The 20,194-nt window shown below is 40.7% G+C and overlaps 1 protein-coding gene across 1 annotated transcript in view; it reads left to right on the forward strand.

The window, feature by feature from the left end:
• The window catches only part of SH3BP5 (SH3 domain binding protein 5), a 39,667-nt gene that overhangs the window by 10,895 nt on the left and 8,578 nt on the right, over positions 1-20,194 (forward strand). The window contains exons 2-4 of the mRNA XM_053466707.1: positions 7,353-7,415; positions 11,503-11,631; positions 15,998-16,162. Of these exons, the coding sequence (XP_053322682.1) occupies positions 7,353-7,415; positions 11,503-11,631; positions 15,998-16,162 (357 nt within the window). The remainder of the gene's footprint in view (positions 1-7,352; positions 7,416-11,502; positions 11,632-15,997; positions 16,163-20,194) is intronic.

The following is a 20,194-nucleotide window of genomic DNA, read 5'->3' on the forward strand; positions in this document are numbered from 1 at the left end:
TTAAATTCTTGATACAAATAACATGATTAGTCTTCCAGAGTTTAAGGACACAAGACACTTTTTAAAGATAATACATGTTTTCATCCCAACACTATGGCAGGAGAGGAGTGCTTGTAACATCATGTGATCTCTGTTGTCTTGCTCTGCTGTTACTTGAAACATGTAAACAACCAGTTTCAACATTCATGCAAATTCTTATCAGAGACAAGTAGTCTGTTTACTCATAGGTATGCTACAAAAAAATGTCTGGATTCTGTGATGTCGTAAAAACCATCTTTATCACGATGCTGGAGTGCCAGCTCATCTTTTCGCTGTAGCTGATTTTGGAACCGTGTCCACTGGTTGTCAAACTCATAAGGCCCCACGCAGTTCAATATAAACGCCTGCCACTTTTGTCCCCTGATAAAGACATCGGTCCCGCAATGAGGATCTTTCTCACATGTGATGTGCATGCCTGGGCACTCTCCGGGTTTGGCCTGGAGAACTCCAGGAGAAGCGCCGGTTCTCCGGGTCAACACTCCAATCATCCAGGTCGTGGGAACGAGGTCCTGACATGGCCCAGTCCCTGCCCATTTACCCTTTTAAATGGGGGTGTTTTCCACCGACGGCATTGGGCCATCCTGGCCTCATGCCACAAGGGCAGGCTCCTGGTAGCCGCGGCCGATGAGTTCCTTGGTATGGTCATGTGCAGTACAGAGAGGCAGAAACATTGTGAGGCAGGCCTCGACATTCAACATGTGGAAGGGGGGGGGATTAATGTAGTGTGCCTACAGGTGACCTGGGTGGGAATGGTTTTAGAATATTGGGAGATGTGTAAACCAGTATTTTTTTTTCTAAAAGAATGAATGAATTTGGCTGGCTAAACATCTGAAGTGTTATACCGTATTTGCTCGATTATAAGACGAGGTTTTTTTCAGAGCAAATGCTCTGAAAAATACCCCTCGTCTTCTAATCGGGGTCGTCTTCTAATCAGACCTCAAATAGAGGTCTGATTAGGAGACTAAGATCCAGATCCCCCGCACCGCTGCAGGGGACCTGGATCCTCCTGTTTCACCCCCCCCATCATACACACACTTACCGGTGCTTCCTTGCTTCCTGCTGTGTTGCCGGGGCAGCGGGTTGACGTCTACGCGATCCGCGTAGACAACGTCCGCTGCAGCCGGAAGGAGGTGTGGCTAGCAGCGGGGGTTGTCTGCGTCCGTCGCATAGACCTTCCCCGACTGTCAGAGATCAGAGTTCCCCGCACCGGTGCGGGGAACTTTGATCTCTGACAGCCGGGGAAAGTATACGCGACGGACGCATACAAACCCCCGCTGCTAGCCACACCTCCTTCCGGCTGCAGCAGAAGGCGACGTCAACCCGCTGCCCCGGCTGGAAGCATCGGTAAGAGAGGGGGGAGAGCAGGGGAAGGGGGGTGAGAGAGGGGGAGAGAGAGAGGGGGGGAGAGAGAGAGAGAGAGAGAGAGAGGGAGGGGGGGGAGAGAGAGAGAGGGAAGGGGGGGAGAGAGAGGGAGGGGGGGGAGAGTGTGTGTGTGTTAGTTAAATGGGGGTATAGGGGGTGTGTGTGTGTGTGTGTGTGTGTGTGTGTGTTAAATGGTGGTATAGGGTGTGTGTGTGTGTTAAATGGGGGCATAGGGCATTTCTGGAGTGGCGTTAAGGGGGGATTTAATAGAGCACTCAGCCTCCTGAAATGCCTTATACCTCCCTATATGCCACTCTGCCCCATAATATGCCTTTTAACCCCCTAAATGGCAGAGTGGCATATAGGGGTATAAGGCATTTCTGGAGGCAGAGTGCTCTATACAATGCCTTTTAACTCCCTTAATGCCACTCTGCCTCCTGAAATGCCTTATACCTCCCTATATGCCACTCTGCCCCATAATATGCATTTTAACCCCCTAAATGCCAGAATGGGATATAGGGGTATAAGGCATTTCTGGAGGCAGAGTGGCACATAGGGGGTCAAAAGGCATACCATGGGGCACAGTGGCATATAGAGGGTTAAAAGGCATATCATGGGCCACAGTGCCATATTGGAGTGGCAAGCCTGGGGGCAGATGTGCGTAACTGGGGGACAGGTTGGAAAATACAAGAAATAAAAACAAAAAAAATCTTTTTCTCAATCATAGCTTTTATTAAAAAAAATAGTTTACATGAATTAACATTTACTGGTAAAACTTTTTTCCTTTGGGGTCGTCTTATATTCAGGCTTTTTCTTTTTTTCCTAAGTTAATATTCAGATTTTGGGGGGTCGTCTTATAATCAGGGTCGTCTTATAATCGAGCAAATACGGTACTTCCACAACAGATGGTAATATCTCTGTTCTAGACAATGTTTTTTTTTTATTGAGCATAGCTCTGCAACCCATCTGTTACTAAGTATTTTAGTTGGACTTGATTTTTGCATGCTTTGTCTTTTCATTGTACAGCAATATGGTATAAGTTGGCAGCCTTGTAAACAAACAACAACAATTCTTCTAATAACAATTCTTCAAAGAATTAACAAGTTGGCTGCTACTGATGGGTGCTTTGTGGCTAAGTATGAAATACATAGATGAATGATCAGCTTTCGGGTTGGCTTGTAATGATACTGCTTTCAAGGTTACTCTCCCCTTCAGCACAATGGGTTGTTAAATAAGCCATCTGGTCACTTTACTGTTAAAGCAAATGTACAGGGAGTTAACTATCCGGAACAGTATATAATCTAGAAACATTTGGCGCCAAGGCAAGTTCTGAGTTCCAAGAATGGAGCAATGCTAGTGATCTCACGACTGCTGGAATATGCAATTGAATATCCAGTTTGTGGAGAGAGAATTCAATTGCAGTTTAATGGATGTGTAGCAGAGGATTTGGGTCACAAACGCTTCTAGCCTCTAGGATGCAGATCATGAGAGCCTTCCCAGATGGGCTAATGGAACAGAAGCAAATGAATGTACTCATCCATGCGCACATGCTAATTCTTATTAAAACATTTTTTTTTTTAAAATACCTTCTTTACTAAGGAGTTATTATGAAAATGGCTTGGTGAATTACAAATAACTGGTGAATTACCGTGTTGGCTCAAATATAGGCTGCACCCTTAAAGTTTGGTGCCATTTTAAAGATAAAAATATTTGTAAAGAAAAATTACACATTAGTGGAATGGTAAAACAGTATTTTATCTAATTAACATGAATACATATAGTTTGTCAGCATATGTTATATACAAGCAGAAAACCAATTTTAAGCCCCACCCCATAATTCATAATGCACCTTACTTATAGACATTTTCCTCTGCCCCCCCAGATATGCTTTATAACCCCTGATATGCCACTCTGTCCCAGATATGCTTTATAACCCCTGATATGCCACTCTGCCTCCCTAATATGCTTTATAGTCCCTGATATGCTTTATGCCCCCTAATATGCCACTCTGACCCCCCCAAATATGCATTATGCCCCCTAGAAATGCCCACCTGCGCCCCCTAGAAGTGCCACTCTGCCCCCCTGTTATCCCACTGTGCTTCCTAGACTTACCAATGCATCCCCAGACTCCCTGGTGTCTACTGTGGCCGGCCGGTGAACGCATAGACAAGCCCAGCTGCCGGCACTTCCGCCAGGGCTTCTATGGTGGAGCACCGGAAGGTTATGTCATGCCGGTGCTCCACCATAGAAGCCCCGGCAGAAGTTCTGGTAGCGGAGGTCACATATCACATATACTTAAGCCAGTCAGTGACATTTAATTTTGATTCATGTCAGGTCAAACTAACCCTAACATTAAGAAGAAGCATACCTGGGTTGGCCTATCATATTGGATAGTGATCTTTGGGAGTTGAAATGATCAACGCACTTGCAGACCCACATTTTGAGTAAACTGCCAAGAGTGTCAATTAGAAGTCCGATTTTCCCATAGGGCAGGGGCGTCCAACATGCGGCCCGCGGGCCAAATGCGGCCCGCGAGACCTCGAGGTGCGGCCCGCGTAAGATCGGCAGCCAGGGCAACCGATCTTACGCGAGCCGCACCTCAAGCCCTGCTACTTACTTGTGGGAGGGTCTTCTGGACTGCACACAGAGGAAGCGGAGTTCACGTGACATCCTACTTCCTCTGTGCTTTGGCAGAGGGAGGCCGCGCCCCCTGCTGAAGTCTGTAAGCGGCATCGAGGAGCTGCCTTGCAGGTAAGGAGGTGGGGAGGGTGTTTGAATGAGTGTGTGTGATTGAGGGAATGAATCTGTGAATGAATGATTATATGAATAAATGTGTGTGTGTGTGTGTGTGATAGCATGGATGTGTAAGTGCTGGAACCTAGGCATGATGGGACTGTGATTGCTGTTAGCAGTCACACTCCTATCATGCCAAGTCAGCCAGTACATGCTGAAACCTGGTCAGCTGCCCCCCCTTGTGTATTGATGCTGCCAGCAGTATGGGGTCTGCACTTACAGCCACCCTGTACCAGCATGTACTGGCTGACTTGGCATGATAGGAGTGTGATTGCTAACAGCAATCACAGTCCCATAATGCCTAGGTTCCAGTATTTACTGGATGGATGTGTAAGTGCTGGAACCTAGGCATGATGGGACTGTGACTACTGTTAGCAATCACACTCCTATCATGCCAAGTCAGCCAGTACATGCTGAAACCTAGCTAGCTGCCCCCCTTGTGTAGTGATGCTGCCAGCAGTATGGGGTCTGCACATCACTTACAGCCACCCTGTACCAGCATGTACTGGCTGACTTGGCATGATAGGAGTGTGATTGCTAACAGCAATCACAGCGAGCACAGTCCCATCATGCCTAGGTACCAGCATTTACTGGTTGCCTGGGTTGCCAGCATTTACTGGTTGCCAAGTCATATTGCTAATTTTGTCCAATTGTGTGTTACCTACTTTTATTAAAAATGTGAGTTTTTATTATTATTTTTAAAGGTGGGGGTTATTTTCGGTTTTGGCTAAGTGAACCCTGAATGTTTTGGTCCAGAATTTTCATTTTAGTTCATCCCTAGAATAAATCTATGGAATCCTGAATTTGTAGTCGCAAAACTTTCTAGGCCCAGAAATCAGTGAGAGGAAGAGTAAAGGTTTTGTGTCATTTACTTTATTTTAATCTGCATATTTTATTAAAGGCCATATTTTTTGTCACAGTGAAAAATGAGTGCGGCCCGCGCACGTATACAATTCTGATGAAGTGGCCCACTGCAGAAAAAACTTGGACACCCCTGCCATAGGGTATTGTAATGTTTTTGTACTAACTGTGTTTCCAGGAAACATATCATGTCAGTGATATGTTATAGTGGATGTCAGCAGTAGATGTTCCTTCTCTGCCGTCTGGCAGGATGGCTGGTATGGTGCTGGTTCCCTGGGAACCCACCAAAGACTCTAGAGCGCAAACAATGTGCAGTGTGTAGAAGAAATAAGATGTCAGCACCCCTACCCCATGTCCCCCAATTCACAGTTGTCTGACCAGCTATAAATTTAAAGTAAGGGTCTTGTGTAACAATGACAAACCTCCTAAAAGTATTGTGTATATTAACGTTAAAATATTGTTTGGTGTTAAGGCTATGAAGTGGATTGATACCATAAATATTATTTTTAGATGTAGTAAGTGTATCCGAGATTAAAACCCAGATGTTTTATGTTTCACGAGGTTTTATTTCAAACGGCAGGGAGATAGGATAAACAACAGAACGATGAGCCACACAGCAGACATTTAAGTCTTCCAATACAGAGAGAATAAGCTTTCATTTGATGGCATGAATTCACCAGATTTAGAACAAAATCTTACATACCTATGTAGCTGGAAAATGGGCAACATATAATCTCATCTACATACACCATCATCTAAACTATATGGTTTAACAAATGTATATATTTGTTTTGGATGACAGTGCTACATTTATACAGAGGTTCCATGCAAACGCCGATTCTATACACCCCTGCCATAATAACCCACAAACTTATTTTCTTTATTCACCCCTCCTCAGCTCTTTCCTACTTTCCTTTCCTCATCTCTCCTAGATTTCCTCTCCTGTGCTTTTATGCTGCTTTTCTATCCTCTGCATAGCTTTTCCATTCTGTGCTGTCCTTTGCCTTCCGCTCCTCTCTCTGCCTTTTCCCTTCTGTGCTTTCCTCAACACTTCCTTTGTTTTCCTTTCTGTGTCCTCCTAAACTCTTTCTCCTCCTGTTCCCTTTTCTGCTTTCCTCACCTATTCCTCTGTCCTTTTTTATCCCTCTGCTTAGCAATCAATATTTGAGCTCCGGGTTAAAAGGAAGACAATAGCACAGCGTGGGATAGATGCAACTGAACTCTCACTACGTTATTTACTCTTGGGTAAAATAAATGTATATACCGTATTGGCTCGGATATAGGCCGCCCCCGTATATAGGCCGCACCCTAAAAGTTTGGTGCTTTTTTTAAAGAAAGTTTTTTTCTTTAAAAAAGCACCAAGAAAACATGCTGCCACTCTGTCCCCCCCCCCCCGAGATATGCTGCCACTGTCCTCCCTCCCCGAGATACGCTGCCGCTGTCCTCCCTCCCCGCGATACGCTGCCGCTGTCCTCCCTCCCCGAGATACTGTCCCGGGGCTGGCGGGGGACATCTACGCAGTACAACTTCCGGTGCCGGCACTGGATGTGCCGGCACCGGAAGTTGTATACGCGTATTGCGTAGCTGTCCCCCGCCGGCCCCGCAAGACACCCGGGAGTCTGCTCCGGTAAGTCCGGGGGGGGGCAGAGGTAAAACGCATCGTGCGGACGGTCCGCACGATGCGCTTAGACAACCTTCCGTGCCGGCGCCCTCCCCCGCTGCGGGGGGATCTGTATCCTAACCCCGCTGCCTGCCCGGCGCCCGGGACTGCATGTCCCGGGCGTCGGGCGCTAGACCCCGAATATAGGCCGCACCACCACTTTAAAGACTTAAAGTGGGGGAAAAAAGTGCAGCCTATATTCGAGCCAATACGGTAATAGTACAGACCATATGTTCTATAACAAAAGGGAAAATCGTTCATACATAGGCACAGTCCTAATACCCATAGTAAAAGGTAATCTATAGTAAAGGTCTTGCTTAACAGCAGTAACCATGGACCCATCTTGCATTTAATCTATATACTCCTCAATAGAGATTAATTTACAAAAGTTTGGTGTCAGCAGTAAAATTTTAAGAACCAGGCCATTTGGCTGCTGAGATTAAGGAATCGCTATTTTACACCAAGACACTTGGTGCAATTCCCTCCTCTTCCTTCACCAAGGAAATGTGATTTATATAACAATTATGGACCATACCACTCCATTGTGTTCATTTTATGTTCATTATCTTCTAGCTCAGATTTTATGCATTGGGCTGTTTTGTGTTCCCATTTTAATGTCGTCATGTTTCTTTCCCAGGGAGAACTTGAGAAGCTCAATCAGTCTACTGATGACATCAACCGAAGGGAGATTGAACTTGAGGTATGCAAAGAGATGCTGTTTTTTCTTCTTCTGTGTAGCATGTAGTCTGATGCTTGCAAATACAAACATGATATTTTGTATTAATATATTGTATATTTCAATAATGGTTGATCATTGGTCCAAACTGCCCCATTTGGCTTATTTAAAGGAGCATTCCTGTATAATTTTATTTAAAAGAAGTATTGTGGACTACCTCTTTATTGGTATGTATTACATTTACACTGGTAGGTGGTCCAGCCAGCTAGTAGCAATAATGCCCTATTTTGATGCCCCCCCACTGTTCACTAGGTGATTTTATATTGACTTCAAAACCTATTTAAATGCAAATGTTGGGTATCTATTGATAGGACACAGTTGTAAGAGACGGAAGATGAATATTGCTGGAAATCAGTTAAAAAGCATGTCTAAGAGAAGGCCGAGTGTATGGTAGTTCAGTAAATCTTAATTTAATGCACTTACACTTGAATGCAAGCATGGGTGTCACCAGCTTCGTCTTGTATTTCTAGTTAACTGCATGACCAACAAGGGTGTGAATAAGTGTATTGTATTTCATTTGTATATTTTAGGTTGTTAATAGTATTGCATGTTCCTTTTTTATGCCTTGTAAGCATTTCTTCTATTTATTTGAAGAGACTTTATTTATGAGTATATACGATGATTGGATCGTGAATCATTTTTGGTTTGATGATTAAAAAGGAAGAGCTGTCCTCTGGGTGGTTTTATGGTATGTTATTGTCCTACGGTTTATGTGGTTGCAGCATTACACCATTACACCAAAGGAAACGATTGTGTCACACTTTTCCTGTAATGCTTGCTTCTAACTAAAATGCAAGCTTGTAACATAAACGTGAACATATGTTTCAGAGTTTTAGTACAAATTACAAACTACATCTGCTCTCAAAAATACACGTGGGCATGTTTCTTCTTGTTCAGTCATATGATATGCTAATAGCTACAACATTCTGAAGGAGTATCTGCAAGAAGAAGCTAATGGTGTGAAATATGGAAATAGGATATACGTCTAGCTCCTGCTAGGTTGAGTTCTTCAAATATGTTTCCAAGAATATGCCAATAGGCACCCATATAAGTGTAGGGAGGGTTTTTTCCTACCCCAACTATGCTTATTTTATTGACCTTCCATGAACGTACACAAGAGAGGCCACCAAAAACACGATCGGCCCCAGTGATAAATTGGGATGGCCCTGCGATTGTTGGTGATCCTGACCAACCTGGATGATTCTGCTAGTTCTTTATATGTTTATCCAACTACGTAAGTGATTCCAGCAGATGCGCCCAGAAACTCTCCCAAGCGCCATAGAGGGTTTCCTAAAGCCACAGAATGCACATTTTTAAGTGCTTATGCTGGATGGACTACTGCAGTGACACAACCTAGACAACTCATCTGTCTAAAACCATTCCTTGTCATGCCCTGTGCTTTAAAACCTTGGAATATGGAGTCCGGTTGATTGTTCTGTGGTCATGTGGCCACCACTGTGACATCATCAGGGCTTTTTATAGAAATACTAAGGTTCAGACAGTAATGGGGAATTCAGCAGAATAGAAGGGATGGACTGATCTGTACAGTATATTTTCACTCAATTACTACTTTGATTTGCATTGTTGGGTTAATATTGCTCTAATCCGACCACAGCGGTAACTACTTTGTGGCACAGGTTTTGTCATAGTGCTTCTTTTGAAGTTTACAGGGCTAATAAGATGCCTAACTTTTATAAACATGATTTGATTATTCATGTAATTCTCTGTTTCGTGGCATCATTAAATGCATTACTGTGTCTAACTAAAAAATGATGACTGCTTTGCATTTCCTACGTGAACATCCAGCCAACAAACTCATTGACTTTTCGGTGACTAACATGTTTTTTAAACTGCTTATTACTAAAAATTGGTGGTGATATATTTAAGTTTCCCAGCTGGCAGATATGGAGAATAAGTAGTAGGTACAAATTTGCATTTTACAATCATAGAAAACAAGATAAAAAGGATCTCTTCTTTGAATGAGCTGCATAGTTATAGTTCTTGCCTTAAAATGACGACCCCAAGTAGGGAGACTAACACTTTATAACATAAGGTATAAAACAGATGTTACATTGCATCTTTAACACACTGGGAAAAAATAATCTTTTTCAGTCTCTACATCCCTTGAGGGCTGATCACAACAATCTAAACCAAAGTGCCATAACAGCCACATTAACCTTGATTGATTAACCTAGATGACAGCTAACTACAAATGGTAAGTTCTGTCACTGCCTGTTTCTGGGACAGAACATCCTCTATCTTTGGCCCAGTGAATGTCCCAAACTGACCAATGCAGTTTCCAAGTAAGAAGCACGACACGCAGGTCAGCATTTCACTTTGCAGAATAGAGCTCATAAAGTATTGAGGAATAGCAAGCCTTCTGCTGGGGTCTCTGGGGTGAGGTCACTGGAGACCTCTCAGGGAAAGTGAGTTGGTATCCCTTTCTATGTATCTACAACGTCCAATAATTTTATTTCAAGGACCAGAAAATACAGAAAAGGACAAAACTTAAAAGGACTTTTAATTTTGTTCTGAGAAAGATTGACACGGTTTCACAATTTCAAACCACGGCAAGTTGTAAAGTTGAAGTACGTTAAAAACCGCTTCATGCAATTAATATTTAAAGGAATGGATAACGAATCATAAGCATGGAAAAATACGTATAAATGAAGCATCCCTGGGATTTAAGTCCAAAAAAGCTTATGACAGTTGCTGTTAACATGAAGCAATGGGCAAGCTGACACCTGCAATGGTCACCGAATCTAAAGCTACATCAGAGGACTGCTAACAGCATTAACCCCATCATAACCAGTACCAGAAACTTTAAGAAAAGATGCCTCTATAGGACCAGTCCTGACATTATGCACCCAGAGGGTACAATGATGGCACTTTCACTTTAATAACGCGGATATAGTGGGTTTCAGAGTCTACAGTGCCTATTTTTTTTACTGCCTTCCCAAAGCACAAAATAAACGAACTCCAGTTTTAATGGTGACCCATATCACTTATAATTAAAATACATTCTAATCTAATCTGATTTTCCAGATATTTTAAGGTATATTTAAATCCTAAATCATTGTCTTGTTTTATAAATCACTTTTTGAGAAGTGAAAGGGAAACTTCAAGCGGCTGGGACTTTCCATACTCGGTCTTCTGACGCCTACATGTTGGCTGTTATTAGTATTCTTAAAATTTATTTCTTATAGGAGGTTAACCAATTTGTCAGAGAGTCCGACGCATCCTCTTCTTCAGTTGAGTGTAGTGCTTTGCCAAGTTATCATGTATGAGAAGTAAATGGGACAAATAATTGTGGTCAATGCGATCGCTTGCAAACCCTTGTCTGCTGTCTTCTGATAATATGCCTGTTGAGCTGTTAACCTGCCCAGTGGATGCATTCCTTGTGTCTGAACTACTGTGTCCTTAATGTCTGGTGGAATATAGAGGCATTTATACATGATGTGTATGATATATACTTGTTTCAATAGAATGGTGACCCTGTAAACATTCCATGCTCATCGGTTCTTTCTACTCTACCCATTCCTGTTTAATCAGACTCTTGCCTCAGGAAATTATTCAGTTATGTTAATTTTCAGTTACCATGTTAAAAGGGAACATGGTTTTTCTGTAAAGGAACAATCCAATATCCCAGACAACCTCAACAAAGAAATGTATATTAAAGTAGGAGAAGTGACAGCACAACACCTCTTCTTTGGCCAATTCATATAAGCAAAACCTCATCATTTATATTATGTTTTATATACGGTATTTATCGCCAACTAGTGCAGACAGTTTTTTGTTTTTTTTGTATACACTGTACAGCCAATACACTGTATTTGCAGCATGCTCACATGTGTTTGGTAGGCCGTATTTTACACATTTGTATTCTTTGAGCCTGGAACTAGCTTAACGCACCAACGTTTTCCTTTCGCCTCTTCTGTGGTCCAGTGGCTGGTTCAAGTAAACAGTCAGTGGCAAGCAAAGTACCGCCATTGGAATCAATATATAATTTGTTTGTCATGCCCCAGCTATAGTATTTCTTTTTCTTTTTCAGGATGCCAGACAGAAGTTTCGGACTGTGCTTACAGAAGCAACTCTGAAACTAGATGAGATGGTGAAGAAAATTGGCAAAGCTGTAGAAGACTCCAAACCTCACTGGGAAGCCAGAAAAGTGGCCAGACAGGTATGTCGAATGGCATTCACTGAAATATATGCCCACATTCAACTGTTCTTTTGTGTTGCTGTAATGGCATTGGATGATGTTTGATGGGGTTCCATTTATCCCATTCATGATTATATGCTACTACATTTTCTCTTTGCTTGTCTTAGGTGCTGTCGTAAGCAATGGTAATGTGTCGGTATAGATTCTTACACCAATAATCCTGGTACCTCTTTATTACACAAGTACTCCTGCAATTCCGTTTTAACAAATATGTATTTTTATTTAACTAATTAACTGACTTCCGAGAGCAAAGTAGAAGAAGCTAATAATTCTCATATAACTTAACGGTCATCAACTGGAGTATACAGACCTATGAAAACAATATATAAAAAAAGGCCCAAATTCTCCACCAGCAGAGCAACTGCATGGCTTTTGTTCAGTTAATCCCTATTTTTGATGTTGAATGGGAGGTTTACGTAATGATAAGCATCTCATGGGAGAGGAAGTGACCAGTGACCATTGTTTTATCCATGTGAAAAAATAACAATGTTCATTGATTCTTTTTGTATGAGTAAAGCTTTTTTGCTGAATGGGTTGTACTATTATTTTAGGTAAAGGGATGAAATAGTCTCATATTGGCTTTTTGTAAAAAAATAAAAATAAAAACACTATAAAAGAAACCACGTTTTCGTGATTCCAGGTGGTTTGATCTTCTTTTTTTTTACTCTCCCAAGCTTAATTGACTGTGTAAAGGAACCATGTTTAGTAAAATGGTTACCATCTACAAATGATCTCATTAACATCTGGACTAGAAACTCAAGCAAGAGGAAGCAGAGCAGAATTACTGATGAAAGAAGTTGATAAGCAAAAAGCAAAGGTTCATAAACTTGTTATCATGTTCTGTGTGCATATGGTGCCAAACATTTGTTAGAAAATCCTGTGGATAGATGGCTGTTTTTTGATGTCCATTCACTAGGGTTTGAGTTATCATTTGGGTAATAGAGGTAACTTGGCAGACTTAATGTGAAACGACTTGTTGGTATTTGAAAGTCATCTGACACAGCATCTCGTTTTACTTCTTAAAAAAGAAAATAAGGCAAGTTGCGTTGTAAGCTTTCGGTCACATTAACTCGACAGAAGGATGCTATATCCAGTTCAACAGACATCATCTGTTGGTTGTGATGCTATATATTATATACATATCGACAGTGTACGCATAAGATCTGTTAAATGTTTTTGCTGCCTTTCTTACGAAAGACTAACATATAATATAAACTAAACTGACAGTTCTTCATTAGTCGTAGCCTTTGAGAGCTATTTTTATTCATGTTGAAATAAATAAGGATACTTGTTTTTTAATAGGGTGACCAGATGTGTTTTTATTTTTTCAAGGGACAGTCTCTAAATTTGTCCATGCATTCGGGTTACTATGAATCTTCTAGCCCTTCTCATTTTTTATGAGGAAACCCTTAAAGGGACAGTATAATCTCCCTGACCGCCTCACCAAAAGAGAAATGTGTACAGCCATACCCTACATTTACGTACACAATGGGGTCTAAAGCACTTTTTAAAAGAAAATGTACTACCTTTTTTTTTCCACTTTTCAATGCTATATCTTAAGCAAGATTAAAAAAAAAAAGAAAAAAAAAAGGGAAAGCAGAAAAACATGAGGAAAGGATATTGGCAAATGAGGTCCGAAAGGAAATGCCAAAGAGGGAGGAAAGAATAGCGGTGGCAAAAAAAAAAGGGACAACGAGGTTGCTATAGCCAGGAAATCTAGAAGAGGGAGCCTTCCTGTGTAATTGCTCCAGGGCCCAAGGCTCCCTAATTTGGCCTTGGGGATCCCATATAAATTTTAAAGAGTGCCTTTGAGAGTAGTTTGTCAAGATAAGTACATAAAAAATGTTATTGTGAAAATCTGGTCATTTTAATGTTAAAAGAATTTCCAATTTTAGAAACTGGATTTCACAGTAAGCGAAGTGTTACTGTTTAGCATTTCTACACTCTCTTCTTAATTTGTTTTGTCTAATTTGATAAACCACAGTTCGTTTATTTTTTTTTAAACGTGTCTTGAAATCTCCTGCTCCTTTCAGAACGCTCTGTTTCAGAACATTTGCTGCTTCAGCCATAGTGGAGCAATAATTTTAAAAATAAATAATGAATACCTCAGCATTTCTGTCGTGTTCACACGTCAAGGTGTTTCTAACAGGTTCAAGCTGCTACTTTAAGATGGAGAAGGGGAAGATACAGAGACTTATGAACCTACAAATGTGTTGAAATGAACCAAAGCTACAAGAAACTACAAGTATAAAATAATGCTTTTGCGGAACTCAAGGTTAACACATAGAATTGCAGAAGAACTCTAGAGCGGAAAAGCAGGTGTGCCGAGAAAAGTCACTGTTGACTGATCAACGTTGGGCTTTTGTAGTCCAATCTTCTGTGATTTTAATGGAGACTAATCTCGGTGGGCAGGGCAAATCAAGGTTACTATTGCTGACTTTTAGCAGTCCCATGCCATGACACTGAAATGTGTGTGATGTCACATCAAGCTCCTCCAACATCAGGCATGCAGCAGTATGTTGTCATATATTTCACCTATTATGTGGGAAGTTCTGTGGCATTAAAGGGTACATATTGGGGTTCATTCGCTAAATCGCTGGTCCTGCATAAATCCCACTGACTGAAATATTCCTTACAAAGGGCCAGCCAAACCAGTCTTTGAGCTGGAGCTCACCGTGATTGTCTCTCCATAATGTAAAGTGAAGTAGATGAAACTACAGCTCTCCTGTCAACTCCTTTAGTGAATAGCCCCTATAATGTCTGCATAGCTAGATTCTGTGCGTCTATTGAATTGAATCCTGCAACTTCTCTCTGAAAGAACACTTTGTATTGATGACTATGAGCTGTGACACGGCTCTATTGTCCAGCCTGGTTCACTGCTCTTATAGCACGCAAAGCAATCACTATGTGTAATGGACTATAGCACACCACTTAAGCTTGTCATGCATTTGAAGAATTAATATCCCTGCATTTTCTCTCTGGTTTTTGAGATGAAAGACATCTTAAATTATGTGAAAATGACTATGAATTAAATCTACAGTAATATTAGGTTTTAGCAGGTTCCTCACCCCCAACAGATTTAATAGAATGGTATCATGTCTTGTGTTAACAGGGGAAATAATTCAATAATGGAATCAAAAGTTCAGACTGCTGTCTGCTTTTTCAGAACTAATTATGTTCTTGTTTACCTGAAATGGCCTACTGCAGATTTCTACTTCCAAAAAAATACCTAGTTCTGTGATTTGGCTGGCTGAGAGTTCTGGGTGACCTTCTGAAGTTGAGCTCTTGGCAGTTGGGTCCGAGGGCCTGCTGGGCCCAATGCCCTGGGCTGGGAGATTGCCCCTCATTAATGCATTACTGGTTAGATTAATATGCCCTCTTGGCTTGTGAGGAAGAGCTGATTTTCATGCTCTAGAAGCTACCAATTAAGACATTATTATTGTTGTTGTTTTTATAAAGCGCCATCATATTCTGTTGAATAAAATAAAATCGGCCCATGAAGAAAAAGCCCATCCCCCCCGTTTCCCTCTCCTTCCTACTCCTATTTGACATATGCTTGAAGTAAAGGACATTTATCTAAAAAGTGTTTTTCATTACTGTAGTTTGAACACATCTCTGTTTAATAGCGTCTAACAGTTATGGTTGTATAATGGTTCCTTTACTGTATGTTGTAGATGCAATCAAATTATGATTGTGATGTTAGTATTTTTTATAGACAGAATGTATCCTCCAAATGGGAACAGACATCCCAGCAGCCCTGTGTGAACATGATTTACACACTTGGTTTAGTGTTTTCTCACAGAAATATGGATGTCATTTTAACAACGTTATCGTCTATAGTTAGAGCTTTATTTACTATGAGCTACTAACTACTACAGTGAGATACTGTGACATTAAATTTAATATCCCTGATTTAACTATGCATTATGAAGGACCAGCATAATTCTGCTAATGCATAGTTAAACATGGAAGGTAATTTTTCAGATTTAACTATGTAGATTCCACCTCCTCTGCTCCTTTTCAGAGAAGAAATGCCTTGGGTGGGTACCAGAGCTTCATCACAACAACATGGCGCAGTAGCCAGGGTACCGTATTAGGCCCCTCATTCTTGCACCATTTACCTTAATTCACAATACTGATGTTGTCATCATGCACACGCCTGTGATGCATGGGATAATTTTCTGACAAGTAGACCCTTTTGTAGTGCAAATTTTTTACTTGACCTTAACCTTCCAGCGGTGTATGACTCTGTGTGATTAGATCCTTTAATTAGATTGAATTCCATGCTAATAGATTGGCATTTTCTTTTACCCTTTTTTTCATGCAGGCCCAGTTGGAAGCACAGAGGGCCACCCAAGACTTCCAGCGTGCCACCGAGGTGCTACGTGCGGCCAAGGAAACCATTTCCCTGGCAGAGCAGAGGTTGCTCGAGGATGAGAAGCGTCAATTTGACTCTGCCTGGCAGGAGATGCTGAACCATGCCACGCAGCGGGTAAGATGTGTGAATAGCAAATTCAGAAATGTCGCCTTCTCTTACAGATTTTACCGATGATGGAGCCCATTGGTGATATTATCTTGCCTGCTATAGATATTACTTAACACGATGCCAGACCATGGGGATTTTTGACACCTTGACGAATCAGCCCATATAACAGTGTAGTGTTACACTAACGTGATTGCATGATCTATTTCATGAATGTATTCCTGCCTCCTAACAGATCGTTTTAACAAATTCTATCATTTATTTGATATTACTCTTTATTTTTAATTTTAACCTCGGTTTGCGTGATCGTGACTTTCCATTTAAGCCCTAACTTAAATATAGGCTTCTGCAGTGCAGCATCTCAGCAATGTCTATATTTTTTTTTAAATGGCGACCTTACACAAAAGCACATACGTTACAGAAAAGAGCATTGAAACATTATTAGCTCTGTTTCGTTCATCAGGTGGCCCGATATGTTAATTATCGGTGATGAAGCCAATAATTTGCATGGGAGTTCTAAGACTGCTCTCTCTATGAACTAGCAATAATGACAGAACTGTGTATATATTATTTCTATTCTCTTGATGCATAATTTATCGAAGAACTAAGTCATCTAAAGAAAAAGATGTTTAAACGTTGTTGAAATGTGACAGATATCATCTAAAGCTTAGAATCTATTGAAGCACACATCAATCAGAATAACATTTACACATAGTCATTTTTATTAACATGTATTTTTGAGTAGGATTATAACACAACCTCTGGTGTATTTACCACACTGTGTTGACCACACTGTAGTAACACTTGGGTTCTTTACTTTTTATCTTTTTTGCTGTGTGTAGCGTACATGAATACTTAATAGCTATAACGCTACTGTGCCATACTTGAGAATACTTTCTCACCTAAGGCCCTTTTATGACGTATGGATTGATGGACACTCAGATGTGGCAATGATTTCCCGTAAGAGTTGTCCCTCGGCTCACCTCTAGTCACATCTAGGCGCATGTTAAGAAGTCTCCCTTCTGAAATTTCATTAGATTTCAAGAAATGTGTCAAATGTGAGCATCCTTATTTGTTTTCATTGCCAACGAAAGTGTGTTGAATGTTGCCATGCTGTGATTCGGTATTTTTGCTGTGGACAGTGCAAAGTGATTGCAGCCCATCATTGTGCTTCCACCCTTACGCAGTGCTAAGTAGTGACTTTATGGCCCGGTGGGATTATAGTCTATACATATAAAGGGTTAAAACTTTTAATGGTTCATCTGTCGTTTTATTATTAGCCCCACGCACTATGAGCCTTTAAGTATCCTTGGTGGTTTCTGGTTTATACTAAACAACTGAAACTAAAAACAAATAGGAAGTGTTAAGGATGAAAGCCATTTTTTCGTAAGCAAGGAGCGAGTCTCGAGTAGAAGAAAAATCTAGTCTGATCAGAGTCTAAAAATAAGGACCAGACTATGTTGCTTGTAAACTGGTACCCTGTACTGCTTCGGTGTTTGCAAGGCCCAGCATTTCTGGTTTTGAAGAATGGACATAAAATGTGCGCAAAGCCCACTTAAATATAGAAATATGTTTCATGAGAGTGTAGCTTCTAAATCCATCCAAATAGATTATTCTGTATATGTAGTTATCACTTCCAGTATTTATCAATTACAAACTATAGAAGGTCTAACACACTTGAGACCCACAAATCACAATTAACTAAAAAACTGTGTTTTTATTTTTTTGCTATATTTTGGAAGTCACAGTTCACATTGTTCTAATGCGTTGTCTTTGTAACAAAATCCAATATAAAACCTAAAACACATCCCTCCCGTAAAGTACCGTAACCCTGCCCTGAGATTACTAAAGTTCAAGTGGGCAAAAGGGACAGATTACGTTGGTGTAACGTATGCCTTGTTAAGGGGTGACGTTAGTAAATCCAGAGGCCTGGTGCTATTAACCCCTTCATGCCCACGCCCTCCACACAGTCACGGCTTGGCAAGTAGTCCTGACCGTGACAAACTTGGCGTATACCTGATTAGTCTATGGCCATGTGCACCTTCTTCTTCTTTTCCCCTACATAATCTTATCAGACGTCTAAGTCATTATAATTTACTACCATCCATTACTTAAATATAGAGGCATACATCTTTTACTTGTACAAACTGGAACTAAATGGTTAAACACAAAAGGTTCAGTAAGCCTTACATAGGCATAAAACACTTTCCTAGTGTTCCTAGATATTCTCCACATTGAAACGATAATGGAGGCATGTAGCTACCAATAATGTCCAACAACAAAGAGCTGTTCTGTACATAATTAAGAATTGGAGATTAGAAGGCAACCATGTTTAAAATATACTATATATAATATATATTACTGGATATAGCATTTCAAAGGATGAGATGTATTTTAAATAGAGAATTTCTTTGGTACACGTGACTACACTTCATTACACTTTCTTTTACAGAATCCAAACTTTAGCCACACTGGTCCAGAATTACTCCCGAATAGATCATTATTGCATGGAAACCAATACAAACATCCTCTAGAGTAAATTATGAACCATATCTATTTATAAAAGATAAACACAGCTTACCAGGGGGCCATTCAAGTAGACAACATATATTTTTAGCTTAACTCGATGTCCATTATAACAGCTATTACACAGTTAAATGCTTACTGGAAAAATCAATGGGACAGCTGATGCGCAGTTAAATGGTCTTCTCTCGTATTGACTTCCATTTGTTTGTTTATGTAGGCCCCCCCCATAACGTAATGGCAAAAACACACTATTAGAATTTAGACAAAATTGTAAATAGCTCATATATTGAGTTACTGTGTTCACTTGAGATCTTATTCTCGTATGCCTTAGGTCAATCCTTATAAAATTAGATATCATTTTTATTAAAATAACAGTCTATAGTCCATAGTAGTTTACAGCATATCACCCACTGTGTTTAAAGATTTTGAGTCTGTTCAGAAGGTTTGAGGAACAAAACATTAGTATTTGAACCAAAAGTGGATCTTTTCTGTTCCCCTGTCATGGGTTTTATCGGTTTGCTGTGTACTTCCTTCTGCAGCAACATTTTAGATGTCCGTGGGGGGCATGGTTAGGGGTGAAGTGAGGGCAGGACTTATCCATGGCACTGAACTGAAACAGAGGATCTCGCCAACCAGCTCATGATCCCCACTGTCCTCCGAAGCAGAACAATGGGCAGTGCCCCAAAATCACTGCATTGGACACTACCGGAGAGCGGCCCCCAAATGAGCTTTTGGATGCCGTATTATTAGACCATTTAGTTTGGTTTCTCTTCTCTGCTGAAAGTTGTCAGCCCCCCATCTGAAACTAACTTTTACTTCTATATTTTGCATATTTACATTATTACTATTAATTGGAAACTGATCTGTTGTAACTTTTCTGTTCTTATGCATGAATCATTGGACTTGTGTCAAAGTTACACTTAAACATGATTTATTAGGACCTATTTTGGGCGGAAGAGTGATTTAGTGAGAATCACATCTACCTAGCACTCAGCTTTAATGCCGGGTGAAAGAGGGAGGATAGTGTTGTACAACCCTTAAAAAATCTGTTCCCGCTGCCTAAAATATTGATGTGTAAATAGTTATTGATTCTGAAACTAAATAATAGAAACACACATATTGCCTGATGAGGATTATATGTATATTTCTACTTTCCTAGAATTTTAGTACATTATTTTGATCTGGTTACACAATAACAAGGCAAGGCATATGCTTGTTTAGTGATGACACTAAGTGCACAATGGCAGCTGCAGGTGGCTTATTAATTGACTAATGCCCTTGTCACTAGTAGATTGTAATTTCGCAAACATAGTCTTTGAGAGTGAAGTAAAATTTGCGGATTTCAACAGATTCTCTAGCAGTTAATCATATAAGTACATTTTTGGAATAAACAGGGTTGTTAATACTGCATGTATTAATTAATACTGCATGTAGACACTCTCCCACCCTCGCGTCGCTCCAAGGTTTATTCACTAAAGGGAGTGGTGGCAGGGGAGTTGTGCTTTCAGCTCCCTC

The sequence above is a fragment of the Spea bombifrons genome, chromosome 5, assembly GCF_027358695.1.
Source record: "Spea bombifrons isolate aSpeBom1 chromosome 5, aSpeBom1.2.pri, whole genome shotgun sequence".
NCBI classification, from domain to species: Eukaryota; Metazoa; Chordata; class Amphibia; order Anura; family Pelobatidae; genus Spea; species Spea bombifrons.